At 44.3% G+C, this 17300-nt stretch overlaps 1 protein-coding gene across 1 annotated transcript in view; it reads left to right on the plus strand.

The window, feature by feature from the left end:
• LOC137306337 (chloride channel protein C-like) overlaps positions 1–6675 on the plus strand; it is a 65120-nt gene extending 58445 nt beyond the window's left edge. The window contains exons 7-8 of the mRNA XM_067975488.1: positions 3260–3352; positions 5429–6675. Of these exons, the coding sequence (XP_067831589.1) occupies positions 3260–3352; positions 5429–5656 (321 nt within the window). The 3' untranslated portion in view covers positions 5657–6675. The remainder of the gene's footprint in view (positions 1–3259; positions 3353–5428) is intronic.
• Positions 6676–17300: the final 10625 nt, after the last annotated feature.

Here is a 17300-nt window from a genome sequence, read left to right on the forward strand (position 1 = left end):
TGTTTCAGCAAAGGTGGTGAAGTTCTTGACTGGACATATACTTTAAGATTTCAGGATTTCTTTTACCCTGTTCTTGTTCCCAGTGAAGTAGATTCTGCCATTTTTTGTTAGTGTAGGTGAAGCTTGTGCATGAGGATTGCTGGAGCATAAAATGGAAAGGATGACAGGCAGAGGAGATCAATCATTCTCCAGTGCTGGCTCTCAGTTCAGAACAGGGCCAATATTAGGAAGCAAATGTGTGCCCTCTCCCAATATTTCCATACACATAGAAAATACCCATTGATCTGTGGACACAATAGTTCACCTGTATGTTTCCACAGCCAGACACCTCTTTATATCTGATTCTTAAGTTGTCTTTTAAATATTTACAATCTTACTTGGCTTTATATACCATTAAGAATTTCGGAGCCTCTAAATTGTCCCCAATCCAGCACCAGCCCATGATAATTCAATTAGAGCTTTTAGGTATGAATTATCTATAAGTTAAGTGTAGTTGCATTGAAATAAATGAGGAAGCAGCACTATTGTCCTATGCTGCTGGGCCTACCAAATTCAAACAGAGAAACTCAAATGGCATAATTAAGAATAGCACTGCCAATTCCATGCACTGACCAGGAGTCAAAGAGAGGAGAGCAGCAGAGCAAGGATGAAAAGTAATGTAGGGGTCTACTGCATTTCTACAGAAGAGCCAGGTCAGTTTTAAACACAGTTCAGGTATGTGTGGGATCCTGTGAGAGCAGGAGACTAGCTGGTGAGTGCAGGAGGGTGGCACTGGGCCTGGGGTAGGTGAGTGCAGCAACAAAATTACTTTGATATATTGAAGTAAAATTCAATATAATTTGATCCTAGCGAGTGCGCCAGGCCGAAACTTTCATATAATGTGGTATTCAACATATCAAATTTCAATATGTCAAGGCTCCACTCTTTGGGCAGGATTTTAACTGTGAAAAATGCGTGGGTTGGGGCCGGGGCGGGGGGGGGGGGCATTGAAAATTGCAACAATTTCAGACCCGCTCCCAACCCGCCCTCAACTCACCCCAACCCACCCATTTCCGGTTTTCACCTGGACAGGACGAGGGGCGGGCGACTAACCCTCTCTCAGGAGATGGGTTGGTCACTAAAACCTTTCAAGGAGGCTGCGGGCCTCCATTTTCAAAGGTTTTGTGATTTCAACCCCTGGGAGCAAGGATTCCCAGGCCTTCTCCTTCACGCTGCGTGAGAGGAGGCAAGAAGGCCCGAAACTGCAGGTAAGTGTCTTTCTGGCACAGCTTGTGGGCCTGGAGAGGCAGGAGTGCTTCCCCCAGGCCCAGCAAGACAACCTGCAGCGACCCCCCCCCCAATGATCGTGGACCCCCCCCCCAACAATCACAGACCTCGCCCAACAATCATGGACCCCCCCACAATGATCGCGGACCCCCCTAACAATAACGGACCCCCCCCACAACGATCATGCATCCCCCCCAATGATCATGGGCCCCCCAATGATCGCGGACCCCCCCGACAATAACGGACCCTCCCCCAACAATCGCGGCCACCCCCCAATGATCGCCACCCGCCCCCAACGATCGCGACCCTCCCCCCCCCCAAACGATCACGGACCCCCGCGATGACCCCCGATCCCAACCTCCCCCCTTGGTGCTGACCCCCCCGGTGACTGACACGCGATGACTGACCTCCTCCCCCCCCCACCCCCACCCAGTGACTGACTCCCCAGTGGCTGACCTCCAACCCCCGATGACTGACCCCCCCGTACTCCCGTGCCCCCCCCCATCCATACAATCTAAGACTTAGCTGAACACTTACCTGAAGATGTCCTCTTCCTTGCTATGCTCCCATCCGACTGAGACCAGCCTGTCAATCAGGCTGGCCTGTCAGACGGAAAACCGACAAAAAAAATAGAAGACATCCTTATGTCAAAATCATAAGGACATCTGGGAAACCCTTACTTCCGGGTTTCCCGTCCGCGATTCGACCCTCGCCCCCCTCCCCTCTTCCCAGCTCCGGGTCAAAATCCTGGCCTTTGTGTCACTGCTATAATTAAATACATTATTATGCGGATACATACCAAAGACATTAGAATGCATTTAACGGATACAGGATTGTGTTAGGATTAATGTGAGAGTTACAATTTAATAATATTACTGCTACGATTCAAGGCACTCATGCCCAATGCAAAAGCCTGCTTCCACAGGTAAGTCCTCACTCCCTATAACTGAAATTTTTTTTCAAAAAATATACTTTATTCATAAAATTTGCAGCGAAATATACTGAAATTAAAACACACAGCGACAAAAACAAAAATGGCCAAGAATGAGGACCGATGTCACCAAAAGGTCAGACCCAACAATTTTACAGCTACTTTCCAGTTGCTGTGTGCTTACAAGAGTCTGTTTTGCTTCAACATTTAAAGGCTCACAGCACTGGACTCGTGCCAATGGGGTAACACATTAGAATTCCTGGCGCAGCAAGGACACGCCTCCCAATGAATGCAATAATAAAGCTTCCATGATAGATCATGGCAAATCTCCTGTGCACTCAGCACAGCCCTATCAGAAAACCTGTGGCTAGTACAAACCACAGCCAAAGATGCACAGGGCCAAAATCCCAGTTTTCTGCCCCCATGCTGTGCCGAAGAATGGAATTTCAGCACCATTCTCAATAACAAAGTTGACTGAGACAACAAAAAACCTGATAAAAGATTTAAAAAAGTAAAATTACCTGCATTTTTAAATGGAAATCACTGGATTGGGAGAACATGGCACAGGCATTCAATAGTTTTTTCCTAATCCTATGACATCTTATGGCCAATGTAAAAAGGGCAACTTTGGACATTTCATGAGAAAAATCAAGAACTATTCTATAAATAATCAGTGAGACAAGAACTAGAACAAAGTCATAGACTGCTCTGGCCCACTTTAGCCCCATTTCAGAGGATTCATTTTGATCTTCCCAATGGAACTAGTAGAATTTTCCTTCAATTCAAAAACTGTGAAAGCTAAAATGAATGGCCAGGAAATTCCTCAGAGATGCTCCTGCTGCACCGACGTTAATTCATGGAAGTGTGGCGGAAACCCAATTTACGGGTGTAAATGGGGATTCCGCCGCACTTCTGGTGAAGTAATGCCAGCAGACAGGAGAATCTGAGGAAAGTCCCGGCCAATATTTCAAAGATGCTATTTGAGATTTCAGTTAAATTTCCATTTTTAATCCTGATATAGCTCTATTATCCTGAATCTTGTTCTTTTTGATTTATTGGTAGATATCCGTCAAGATGCTGAATCCAACAAAGATAAACCTGCTCCTGAATAAGTACAGAACTGACAGCCGATATAGGGACCACTATGTCAATTTGGTAAGCTGAGAGTCAATTGTACAAAAATCCAAATTTTACTCTGTGGTCAGTATCTTGACTCAATGTTGTCATTTATTTAGTATTTTTGAATTAGCAACCGGATTTTATATAAACAATAGTTGCAACAGGTCTCTGCCATTTTCCAGTGGGTTCCACCAGTCTCCCGCTGGAGGTATGGTTGTCGACCGATAGAAGCCCTGTGAAATTTGAGGGCCTATCTTTGTTAGTTATTACATTTCAAAACAGAAGAAGGTCTTGAATGCCAAGCTCCAAACTTCTGGTTTATAAGGGTTGAAAATTCAATTGGTGTAGTTCATGTGAGATCACTTATCTTGCTTGTACTAAATTCCCGCATACTCCACTATGACTGCATGCGTCATGGTCTATCATGGGATAATTAAATCATTCTAATATTATTACCCTTACATATTCTCTGAACTGTCTGCAGCTTGCCCCCTCAATCACCTCTCCACTGTTTGGTGGCCTATAATGCACATCGAGAACTGTGCCATCTCCCTTCCAATTTCTTAATTCTATCTATATGGATTCTGTGTTAATGCAACCCCCTAGGACATCCTTACATTCTATGGCTGTGATAGAATCCTTTACTAACACAGCCACTTACCCCACCCTTTTCTCTCTTTCTCCTGAAAACGTTATAACTAGGAAGTGGGAGAGTGAAACAAGCTTTATTCTGTGTGATGGTGAGTTGGATGGAGCAAAGAAATTTAGGTAGGGAGGTCCTGTGACTAACCTCGCTGAGGGTCCTAAAATTCAATGGCCAGCTTTGATTATAAAGATGGGTCTAGACTGAGATAATCAGATACTCCACAGGACACAAAATGAATGCAAGACTATTCCATACGTTTCAACGGAATCCATTCCTTAGTCTCTGTCTGAGTGGGTCTGGTTTCTAATTGAATGGAAATCTATATGTTGCATGTTTCATAGGCCTCACTCCATGCTTTCTGATTCCTCTCAGAAGTCCAATTAAGAAGAATAAATAAAGTTTAATATTTGATATGGCAGTGGAATTTTACTACAGCTAATGAAGATCCAAGGCAGCAAATTGAACTAACATTGTAATTACATTTGGATGGCCTTTTGGTTTATCTCAAACTTTCATCAGTTGGAATAAAATAAAAAGTGTTCAGTTTTGTGACAACTCTTAAATATTTCCCAATGCACAGCCATATTCCTTGGATAGTCACTTTATTCCTCAGCTCTGCTATGGGATGCACGCCCGATTTTTATAGTCTTGGTTATAAAGTTTTCACTGACGAGTTTTGCTTTGCTGTTGGTCCTTTAGTCATAAGATTTTTCATCAAAAATGTTACTGCCGTAGTCCAAGATACTATAAAGTAATCACAATTCAACAGCACAGACAAAAAAACCTCTCTGAAGTCATGGATAATCTTCAGTGTACAAAGAAGCTCTTTTTACATGTACAGGATTTCAATGTTTTGTTCCTGTCTTCTGCATATGCTGAAGTGTAATTACTTTTTAACATTATGATTCAGAATCTTGGATCTTCATTAGCTGTAATAAAATGCAATGCCAATTAGATAGCAATTTCTAGTTAGATTTAATCGCCTTCCGGAGAGCTTGAGAGAATCCCTTAATTGACAGGTGGGGGTCTTTGATCCATCTTATCGCATCTCTGGAGTTCTCATTGTACTTTGATTCTAGTGTTCTTTTGAACCTAGATAGCTTGATGTTAAATGTTTCAGTCTCTCTGTTAATAGCTGGCCCATGGTTCAGTTGTTCATAGCTCGCATCATAGGACATGCGATTCCCTATAGACTGATGTTTATTCATAATTTCAATGTTTTTTTTCTTGTACAGTGTTTTAAGTGTAATTATTTTGGACTATTTTGATCTGATAACTTGGAGTGTTATCAGCTGTACAAAAATTACATTATGATGTTAAACCAAATCTTTAGGAATACAACTAATTATAAAGAGTGATTGGTTCCAATTTGTTATCTTGGTGTTTATGTTAATTAAAAATATCCCTCTTTTGTTGAGAACTGCCAGAAGTCAACCTTCCTCAACTCTTTTGTCTATTGCCTATAGAAACCATACATCAACCAATCAGCAATGACAGTCCATGCTAATTTTTCTCTCCAACGCACTTACATCATTTTTCGAACATTGGGACTTCGACACCTGACTGTTGTTGACTTGAGAAACTGTGTTCTTGGCATCATTACACGGAAAGATCTGATGGCGTTCCAACTTGAGGAGAAACTGCTAATGCTGCTTGAATCTGAGAATTTGGAATCAGACAATGATAAAAGATAAAAATTTTCTTGTAGGAAACTTTCACTTATAACAACACTGCCTGAGTAGAACGCATACCTTACTAAGAGGGGAAGGTAACTGTAAAGGTACAGAATTTTTCTGATAGGTATTTTCCTACAGAGCACCTTCACAGCCTCCAACCTTTGCTTTTCAATTTTGCATTGTAATAATCTTCATTTACAGGGCTCCTCCACACAGCCTGTAATCATCCATTTTGGGCAGTTGTTTATTAGAGCGATGTCAGTTAGGGAAATCATCTTCAGAAGATGTTCCACAGCATGGGATGTCCCTTTACCAGCCTTGTAAAGAAGAATTGCATTTGATTTCCTGTTTGTTCAAGTCTTTGACAAGTATTAGCAATATAAGTTTAATTAATGGCCATCATCCCATATATATCACTTTAGCACTTTGTCTCTTGATTGCAGTGGGTCGCTACTTTTGTAGAAGAATGAAACAATATGATCTGCTGGAGATAAGCAATAAGTGTTAACTGAGTTTAAAGTTTTTTTGGCAAAAAAGCAGCTTGGACAGTGCCCTCCTTCTATATTCCTCAGACTTGCTGTAATTGTTGTACAATTATCTGGGATAAATAGTTAACAGAGCTTGGAAATTTAAGTAAAATCACTTTTTCAACTAAAGTTTTTGCAATAAAAAATAAAGTTTGAAAACCAGAAATTATCCTAATCATGCACATTTTAGTATGGCCTTTTTTTCTACTATATTATATTATAATTTAAACATTTACATGTTGCTATGACGTAAAAGATGTAAAGCAACAATCATGCATGATAGTAAACCTTCTGATTCAATGTTCACAACTTGCAATATTTTATAAGTGGCAGACAAAAGTTTTAAATATATATGGTTAGTCCTGTTCTACAGTATCTATACTTTATAATCTGCTTTCCTGTTTTTCATTGACTGTTTTATTAATTGTTAATTTGTTTCATTTTACTTAATCTAAATATTTTTTAATTATGAAATTTGAAAGTAATATGAAAATGTACTTAATGTTTAATGGTGTGAAAATATGTTAATAAATTAATACAATTGTTTCAATTAATATGCACTGACATGGTGTTTTGTTATTGATGGAGGTTAGAGTCATACAAGAAAGGGTGCACTTATGTGGTCCTGATGTCTTCACTCAGGTGATGATGATTGGCATGGTCATGTAGGGACAAAGAAGGCTGAAGTGTTGTCATGTGGGATGGGTAGTGGTTTGAGGGACTGTCACTTTATTGGAAAGTAAGGGGAGAAGGAGGTAAGGCTGTGGTGTCAAAAGGTCAGCTGCGTTCCACAGAAGAGAAGACCTCAGTGATGACATGAGCTGTGATGCCCCTTATAATAACTGCTGCCTGAGTCTCCTTTGATCCAACCTGTGGTGGTCCTCCTCCTCCATGATAATGGGATACATGGGTATATCCACAGGGAATGCTATACCTGCTCCTGAGAACCCCTGACTGTGGGTAGAGGTGGGGTTGGGCAGGTTTGACCATATGAGAAGCAAGTCAGGTGTGTGTAGGCAGAATGGCAAAAAAACTGCGTTAAAAAGCAGAAATCTGTATTCCAAATCTCCAGACTCTTCTGCATCAGGAACTCCTCACTTCTGCCGGTATCAGCCGATCAGGGCAGCTGTTGTGCCTGATAAATCTCAACTTAATTTACCCAAAGTGCATTAGCAGTGCAAACCCAGGAAATTTACAGCTGCAACACCACTGGCGTCACTTGGACATATGCAAATGAGGCCAGTGATGACTCAACAAGTGGATATGATGTGGAGATGCCGGTGATGGACTGGGGTGGACAAATGTAAGGAATCTTACAACACCAGGTTATAGTCCAACAGTTTTATTTGAAAATCACAAGCTTTCGGAGGCTTTCTCCTTCGTCAGGTGAGTGTCGGATTCCTTGAAAATTACCGCATATATAGTAATCACCAGGCATTGTTCTCTGACTATATATGCGGTAATTTTCAAGGAATCCGACACTCACCTGACGAAGGAGAAAGCCTCCGAAAGCTTGTGATTTTCAAATAAAACTGTTGGACTATAACCTGGTATTGTAAGATTCCTAACAAGTGGATAAGGGAAGGCTAAAAAAAGGTTGATGAAGCACAGGGGAAGCATTTTAACGGTACACAAACACTGTAAAATATTTCCATCCAAATTTCTTTGCTAAAAAATTTGTTTATACACCGATAATGTACTGAAAAGAAAAGGACATTCACCCTGAGTTAGAGGGGTCTGCACAGGGTGATTCACTCAGCAATAGTGAAAAGGAGCAGGTACAAATGATATGGCCAGCCCAGGAAAGGGTTCATTGTAGGGCAAACTCAGCTCCAGCTGTGGTGAAGTGGATACAGATGCAGACTTTAGAGACCCAGCCTTCAAAAGAAAAATGCTTCACGTACACCAACAATTGCTCAATGCTTTGGACTGCCTGCCAGCGAGCTTTTGCACCGCGTTGCAAATGGTGTAAGAGTCTGCTGCCAACTTGTATCGGATTCTGGCGCATGGAATCATCACACTGCAGTGAAGCATACTTCCATTGATGGAAAGGAAAATCTGGAGAAGTGTATAACGGCTGGTCGATCCAATTTCAACGGTTTTACACTATCACCAAAAGTTAAAATTACCCCTCCACTTAAGAATGGGCTAGCACTTGAGTGATAATTATTTTGTAGGCATTTGTGTTAGTCATTAAAATGATAACCCGCTTTGAAATTTTTGTGTGCAGAGTGTTGCTATAGTAGCTGTTGAACCTGCAATGTTGGTCTTTGGGCAGAAATAGTTTATTGCAGCGTGAAAGGACAGGAAGAGACATTGGACGTGACTGTTAATGGGGGTGGGGCAGGGATTGTTTAAATGAAGTGCTGTACAGTGAGCTGCTGCCAAAGAGCTCTGGCTGCAGGCTGGTTTGGTGACCTCCCACTTCTTCATTATCTTCAATGTTATCTATGTTGACTTCGTCATCTGGTTGAAGGCCGTGATCCAATGGTGGCTTCATGTGTTGGACCTGCTGCACAGAAAAGTTAGGCACCATGCAGTAAACCACAACAATATGGGACACTCTCTCTGGGCTGTATTGGAGGAAACCACCAGACTTGTCCAGGCAGCAGAAGCATTGCTTGAGCATCCAATGGCCTGTTCAATGATGGCTGTACTTGACCCGTGGATCTGTTTGTAGTGCAGTTCAGCTGGTGAGCTTGGGTTTCTTCTAGGTGTCATGAACCAAGTGTGCAGGGGGTAGCCTTTGTCCCTAAGCAGCCAGCCTCTCACTTGCTGTGCACAGCCAAAGAGTGGGGGGAGGGGGGAATGGAGGATTAACCAATATGAAGGTGTCATGGCAGCAGCCAGGAAAGCGGGCATACATTATACATCACACACCAGCTGCACATTGAGGGAATGGAAACCATTGTGGTTCATGAAGGCAGCGGGCTTGTTTGCAAGAGCTCTCATGGCGATGTGAGTATAGTCAATGACGTCTTGAATTTGGGGGAAGCCTGCAATATATGTGACCCCCAGAGCTCTCTTCTGTTTTTTACCAGTTATCCATGGGGGAAGTGATGAAAGTGTTGGCTTTAGTAAAAACGTGGCATAATCATCTGCTGAATGCAAGCATGAACTGCAGACTTCCTGATGCTGCTGATATCCCCTGTTGCAGCCTGGAAGGAACTAGAAGCAAAGAGGTTGAGAGCTGTAGTAACTTTGACTGCAACAGGCAATTCAGTGCCAAGCCATGGCAGTGGGTTCCAGGTCTGGTTACAGGAGGCAACACGGGTCTGTGACAGCCTCTCTATAGAAAGGGAAGATAGATTATGAAAATAAATTAGCAAAAAATATAAAAACAGATAGCAAGAGATTCTATAGTTATATAAAAAGAAAAAGGGTGGCTAAGGCAAACGTAGGTCCCTTAGAGGATGAGATCGGGAAATTAATGGTGGGAAACATGGAGATGGCAAAAATGCTGAACAAATATTTTGTTTCAGTCTTTACGGTAGAGGACACTAAGAATATCCCAACACTGGACAAACAGGGGGCTCTAGGGAAGGAGGAGCTAAATACGATTAAAATCACTAAGGAATTGGTACTCAGTAAATTAATGGGACTCAAGGCGGATAAATCCCCTGGACCTGATGGCTTACATCCTAGGGTCTTGAGGGAAGTGGCAGTAGGGATTGTGGGTGCTTTGGTAATAATTTTCCAAAATTCTCTGGACTCGGCAAAGGTCCCGGCAGATTGGAAAACTGCTAATGTAACACCCTTATTTAAAAAGGGTAGTAGGCAGAAGGCTGGAAATTATAGACCAGTTAGCCTAACATCTGTGGTGGGTAAAATTTTGGAGTCTATTATTAAGGAGACAGTAGCGGTGAGCGGCGGCAAAGAGCGAGACCAGAGCGGGGATATAAACAGCGCGGAGAGAGCGGGAGTTCAGTCGGTGAGCGGCGGGAAAGAGTGAGATCAGAGTGGGGATATAAACAGCGCGGAGAGAGCGGGAGTTCAGTCGGTGAGCGGCGGCAAAGAGCGAGACCAGATCGGGGATATAAACAGCGCGGAGAGAGCGAGACCAGAGCTTACTCTGAGAGCGAGACTCTGAGACCAGCGGCAGTTCAAGGTGACGTCACCAGTCAGAAAGTGACGCGGCACAGGGGAGGCAGCTGATTGGTGAGTAGGTTCAGGTGAGTATTTCTACCGTTTTACTGTAAGTAAAGTAATAAGAAAGGGAAGGTCTGCAGGTTTTATAGCAGGTAGTGTTTTTTTTTAGTGAACCTAGGTCCCTAGTATAGTTAACATTTTCTAATTTCAACATCATTTAAAAGGGGTAACTAAGCTAAGGCAAGTCATGGCAGCAGACCTCGCACCCGTGATATGCCCCTCCTGCAAGATGTGGGAAGTCATGGACACTACCAGTGTCCCTGCCGACCATGTGTGCAGGAAGTGTGTCCACCTGCAGCTACTGACCGATCGTATCTCGGAGCTGGAGCTGCGGGTGGATTCACTGTGGAGCATCTGCGATGCAGAGAAACCCGTGGATAGCACGTTTAGCAAGTTGGTCACACCGCAGGTAAAGGGTATACAGGCAGAAAGTGAATGGGTGACCACCAGGAAGAGTAAGAGGTGCAGGCAGGTAGTGCAGGGGTCCCCTGTGGCCATCCCCCTCTCAAACAGATATGCCACTTTGGATGCTGTTGGGGGGGATGACTTATCAGGGGAAGGCAGCAGCAGCCAACTTCCTGGCACCACGGGTGGCTCTGCTGCACAGGCTGGGAGGAAAAAGAGTGGAAGAGTTATAGTGATAGGGGACTCAATTGTATGGGGAATAGACAGGCGTTTCTGCGGCCGCAACCGAGACTCCAGGATGGTGTGTTGCCTCCCTGGTGCAAGGATCAAGGACGTCTCGGAGCGGCTACAGAACATTTTGGAGGGGGAGGGCGAACAGCCAGTTGTCGTGGTGCACATAGGCACCAACGATATAGGTAAAAAAGGGGATGAGGTCCTAAAAGCAGAATATAGGGAGTTAGGAGGTAAATTAAAAAATAGGACCTCAAAGGTAGTAATCTCAGGATTGCTGCCAGTGCCACGTGCTAGTCAGAGTAGAAATAGGAGGATATTTCAAATGAATACGTGGCTAGAGGAATGGTGCAAGGGGGAGGGATTCAAATTCCTGGGACACTGGAAACGGTTGGGATAAATGGTTCATTCTCGGACTGGCAACCAGTAGCCAGTGGTGTTCCGCAGGGGTCGGTGCTGGGTCCCCAACTCTTTACAATCTATATTTACGATTAGGAGGAGGGGACCGAGTGTAACATATCAAAGTTTGCAGATGATACAAAGGTGGGAGGGAAAGTAGAGAGTGAGGAGGATATAAAAAACCTACAGGGGGATATAGACAGGCTGGGTGAGTGGGCGGAGATTTGGAAGATGCAATACAATATTGGAAAATGTGAGGTTATGCACTTTGGCAGGAAAAATCAGAGAGCAAGTTATTATCTTAATGGCGAGAAACTGGAAAGTACTGCAGTACAAAGGGATCTGGGGGTCCTAGTGCAAGAAAATCAAAAAGTTAGTATGCAGCAGGTGATCAAGAAGGCCAACAGAATGTTGGCGTTTGTTGCTGGGGGGATAGAATATAAAAACAGGGAGGTATTGCTGCAGTTATATAAGGTATTGGTGAGACCGCACCTGGAATACTGCATACAGTTTTGGTCTCCATACTTAAGAAAAGACATACTTGCTCTCGAGGCAGTACAAAGAAGGTTCACTCGGTTAATCCCGGGGATGAGGGGGCGGACATATGAGGAGAGGTTGAGTAGATTGGGACTCTACTCATTGGAGTTCAGAAGAATGAAAGGCGATCTTATTGAAACATATAAGATTGTGAAGGGGCTTGATCGGGTGGATGCGGTAAGGATGTTCCCAAGGATGGGTGAAACTAGAACTAGGGGGCATAATCTTAGAATAAGGGGCTGCTCCTTCAAAACTGAGATGAGGGGAAACTTCTTCACTCAGAGTGTGGTAGGTCTGTGGAATTTGCTGCCCCAGGAAGCTGTGGAAGCTACATCATTGAATAAATTTAAAACAGAAATAGACAGTTTCCTAGAAGTAAAGGGAATTAGGGGTTACGGGGAGCGGGCAGGAAATTGGACATGGATTTAGATTTGAGGTTAGGATCAGATCAGCCATGATCTTATTAAATGGCGGAGCAGGCTCAAGGGGCCGATTGGCCTACTCCTGCTCCTATTTCTTATGTTCTTATGTTCTTATGAAACATGGCCTCCTTGTGCACTGCTCCCCTGTGATCTGCAGACATATCACTCTGAGCCTGCGCACCCTATTGGGAGGGTAAGGATATCTGCGACCTCTCTTCCTCCTCTTTGGAATCCCTGCAGCTGCAGCTCCATGTGGACCTCCCACCTGTTGCTACTTCTCTCTTCATTTAGCCAGAATGGAAAGGCCAAAGGATTCCCATTTTCTGAAGTAGCTGGTATATCTTTGAGCTTCCTGAAGGTTGTGCAGCCACTGCAACCAGCCAAACATGACAGATAAATCAAAGCAAGATGTCTACCAAATTATTCCAGTGATCGAAATGAGAGTAGGTGAGTGCCCCTTTAAGTAATGCCCGAACTGTTCGTTTCGCATCCTGTGTCATCCATTATTTGTGGGTGGGCTTAAGAAGTAGTGGTAGCTGTACTGACTCACTCGAAAATGTCATCCGGTTCCTAGAGATGTCATCAGACCCTGACTTAAATATATTCAACAGGTTCCCGCCTTTTGTGGCGAGAGTGTTGGTCACCTAAATTGAGGCCTGCTTGAAAATCGCCTCATCCCGTTACCACCCTGTTCATGTTGAAAAATGGGTTGGCAAAGGAGATAAAAATTGCCCCTATATTTCCACATCTGGTCTGACATTACATTGGCCCAGAAATTGCTTTTAAAATAATGGTGAGCGTAACAACTTGCTCTTCCTGGTTCACCGGTGATGTGACAGTTCCACCTTAAAGGGATATAGGCAACTGCAATCAAAGGAATCAATGGACCAGTGCCAACTTGCTCTCCTCCCCAGCTGGAAATGAACCAATCTTGCCACAGAGCAGGTACGCTCAGGTTTTTAAGTCTAAACTAAGTTTTAACAGCATGGTAAGTCTTAGGGCTCGATTTTCGGACCCCCGAGCCGCGGGTTCGTGGCGGGGGTCTCCGAAAATCGGGGATTCCCGGGGCGGGTCCGGAGCCGGGCTCCAACCCGCCCACTTCTGGGTTCCCCAGTGACGTGCTTACATGCGCGCACAGCCCCCGCATGCGGGATGCCACTTAAGGTAATTATTTTGATACCTCAGGTCATTAGCAGACCTGATTGACATGATATTTTAGGAGGGGTGGGATTTTCATCTCAACTGAGACTGTTTCTCGTACTGGGAGAAACACTCCAAGTGGAAATGGACGTGTTGCAGCCATCAGCCTGTGGCAGCTGCAAAGGTCCATTTGACAGGTTGGGGAGCCTCATTGCAGGAGGCCACTCTGTCACTTTGGACAAAGTTTGGCCTCCACCACCCTCCTCCTAACAATCAAATTCACAAACTTGCACACTTACCCAGTTTGCAGACACATTTACCTACCTTGCGGACCCCCTCAAACGTACATCTTCTGGATGGGGGCCGCCGTAGCTGCAGTCATGACCTCCTCGGAGGACGAACAGCATCACCAGCCTCGCGGCCACGCCATTCACCTCTGACATGTGGAGCTCCACAACACAGTGCTGTGACACATCCACCTGCACAGAAGGAGGGAGGGCAACCGCAGAGAGAGATGCGTCGCAGAAGGCACTACCCTCGCCACAGGGTCTACAGACTGAGGCTCAGCTTCCTGGACCTCTCTGAGCAGCAGTGCACACGGAGGCTCAGAGTCACTGGACATGTAGTCGTGGACATCTGCAGCCTCCTTCATGCCGAGCCGCTCCCAGCTTCCAGGGTGCCATCGGGGACATCGCCGATGTCGCTCAGTCGTCTGCACAAAAGAGCCCTGCAAATACACCTACACCCACTCTGCAGTGACACAATGGGTGGCATCAGTTGTGGGTCTTCATAGTGATCCTCAGGAAAGGGCATTATTGCACAAACCAGACAAGATTCGCAAAGATGTGCCACTAGTGGTGACAATATAATATGTAATGTGAGTTGATCAGAAATCAAATATAAGTAAAAACCATGACAAATCCTCAAACACCCTTGTGCATCCCCTTCATGCTCACGACACGTTTGCCTTACGCTTCCTACTGCACATATGTGATGCATGCCCTGTGGCTGCAGCACAGGTAGTGGCAGGTTGAGTGAGGCTGGCCGTGAAAGAAATGCATGAGAGGGTGAGTATGAGATAGAGCCATGAGATTGTATGAGGATTGGGTTGAGTGGTAGTGGTGGGATGAGTACTGGCAGGTAAGATGAGGATGAGGTTTGAGTGGGTGTGAGGAGTGATGTGACAGAGTAGTGTTGGCAGTGCAGAAGGAGATGTGGGGTGGGGACGGTGATGTGGCAGATGGAGTGTAGGGGAATGAGTAAGTGTATTCACTTCGGCTGACCTACTTAGGTCACTGAAGCGCCTCCTGCACTGTATGCAGGTACGCAATATGTTGGTGGTGCAGGTGACCTCCTCTGCCACCTCGAGCCAGGCCTCCGTGGTGGCAGAGGCAGGCCGCTTCCTCCCGTCCGCCGGGGAGAAGATCTCTGTCCTCCCCCTCCTCCTCCTCACCCCATCCAGTAAGACCTGGGAGCAGCCTTCCCCCTGGGCTGCTCCATGTTGTAATTTTGCCTATTTTCTGCAGCATCAGTCAGTGGAGGACTGCCCCTTTAAATAGGGCTCCTCCAGCTGACAGCCTATGATGCGGCTGTGCAGTCCGCTCGCTATGCAGCTTTCCAGCGCGAAACCCGGAAGCAAAGGTAAGTACCTTCAATTAAGCTGCGATCACGTGTGGAGCACCCCGATTTCACTCGGCACGTTACCCACGCACCCAGTCAACCCCCCGCTGCCAACCCGCCTCCCTCCTAATATCGGGCCCTTAGTCTCTACCAAACAACCACACACTAGCACTAAAAATTAACATTTAAAAATGTGGAGTCTCTCATTACTCCTGATTTTAATAGATTTTGGACATTTAAAAAAATATATTTTTAAAAATTAAAAAAATCAAACATTTTCTTTTTACTTTTTCCTTCTGTCTCTTTTATCTCAGTCTTTTAATCTTAACCTCCCTTTATTTCGCTTTCTCTACTTATCGGGCACATCCGTGTTTTTAGTCTGCTCAGTTTGTCTATGAACTGCACTTTCTGGTTCTCATAGCACGGCTTGCTTCAAGTTGATTGAAGGGCCTTAGCGATCTTTTCACCACTTACAAGAACGCTGATGTTATTTGAACTTGCAGTTCAAGGAAGTTGCTGCCAAAAAGAACGCGGTAACTTAGTGGGTGAATTTGAATCGAACAAGTGGCGGCTACTGCTTGTTCGCCGCTTGGAACAATTAACGGGCCATTGTGTTTAAAGATCTAATTAAAAGATGCAATACATGGATGACACTGCTGTAATGTGAAACACTTCTGTTTTTACCATGGTAGACTCCTTTGACTTAGAAGCCAAGATTTTGCCATGGCCAGTAAGTTCACTGCCAAATGTTTGAGAGATTTTAACCTGTTGGTAATGGCTGCTGCCATGTAAAACACTATTCCCACTGACACAAATACTTGCAGTCATCAGTTACCACTAAAGAAGGTGAATAAAGTAATTATGGAAAGGCTGACAAAATTATCACCTTATTTTTTGTTTTTCCCTTTTGTAAATACAAGAAGAGATCAGCTTTAATTTGACCTCAAGCACGGTGATCTTTTCTAAAAATTCAACTATTAATTAGCAATTCCTTAAAAAAATTGCTGAAAGCCTGTGTACTCCTGGAACAAGTTCCAGTCAACTTGTCCTCAGTAACATAGGACTCCAATCATGTGCTTAAATTATTTTTTTGGGGCGGGAGCAATGTCAGAGGAAAGGAATTTCACTTGTTGAAACCCAGCCCCTATTCAAGCTGTTTTACCATCTCCTCACTACAGGTGGTCAGGTTTCTTGCCAGAACACAGCTGGGCAGGTGTCCCAATCTACCAGTTACTGACAGGAAGGGAAAATAAACAGAACAATGGGTACGTAGATTTACCATTCAAAGTAATTGTTGAGGAGAGGATTTGCAGAGGAAAATCTGCACCCAAGTTCTGAACATTCTGAACATTCCACCTTAGGACTGTATTGACCTTTCAACCATTGGCTCAGTGCTCTCACCAAATAATGACAAGGAAACCTCATTCCATATCTTATAAAACAAATACCCTTAGAACATTCCTGGTCCTCGGGTCACTTTTTAATAAAAACAAGCACTAATGTTACAATAAGATTGCTACATTAAGAACCAGAGAGAATATATTATCCATATACCACTAAAAGAAAACACTTGAAAAACATTTTAAAATAAAAATAAAAAATAAATTGCTTGTCCTGTGTTTTTCTTTTCCTCCCATTCTCTTTTCTTCTAATCTTTCATTTTTTTTTGTTCCTGCCTTTATTAATCTTTGGCCCTCCATTTGCCACGATATTTATGTAGCCATCAATTTGCTCAACCACCCCCTCATCCCAACCTTTCATGTCCTTGTCCCCAGCAAAAACAATATTCTCTTCCATCCTGATTGTTCCCCCTGGTATGGCCCCCATCTTTGATCCCTCCAGTCCAAGAGGCACAGACTTGAGAGTATCTGGCGCAAAACTCATTTATCTGTCCATCACCAGATCTGGCTGGACCACATTAAGTGCTCTTGACCTCACTCTCCTCTGCCAAAACTGTCTACTGCTTGAGGATCATCCTGGAAAGCAAAAGTAACCACTAGATTCTTTTCTCCACTACAAACCATCTCCTGAAATCCCTCTCCCTGTCCCTCAACCCTCACCTCCAACAAGTGCATGGGGCTCATGGACTTCTTTGTCACTAAGACTGAGATCATCTGTTCAGTTGCTTCTGCTGTTTCCTCCCTTCCCCTTGTCGACCAAGCCACACCAGCTACACCCTGTCCTAGCCCTGAACCCGTGGCTCTCTCCCTTTTTCTCTCACGTCCTCTTCAA

The sequence above is a fragment of the Heptranchias perlo genome, chromosome 3 (assembly GCF_035084215.1).
Source record: "Heptranchias perlo isolate sHepPer1 chromosome 3, sHepPer1.hap1, whole genome shotgun sequence".
Classification (NCBI taxonomy): Eukaryota; Metazoa; Chordata; class Chondrichthyes; order Hexanchiformes; family Hexanchidae; genus Heptranchias; species Heptranchias perlo.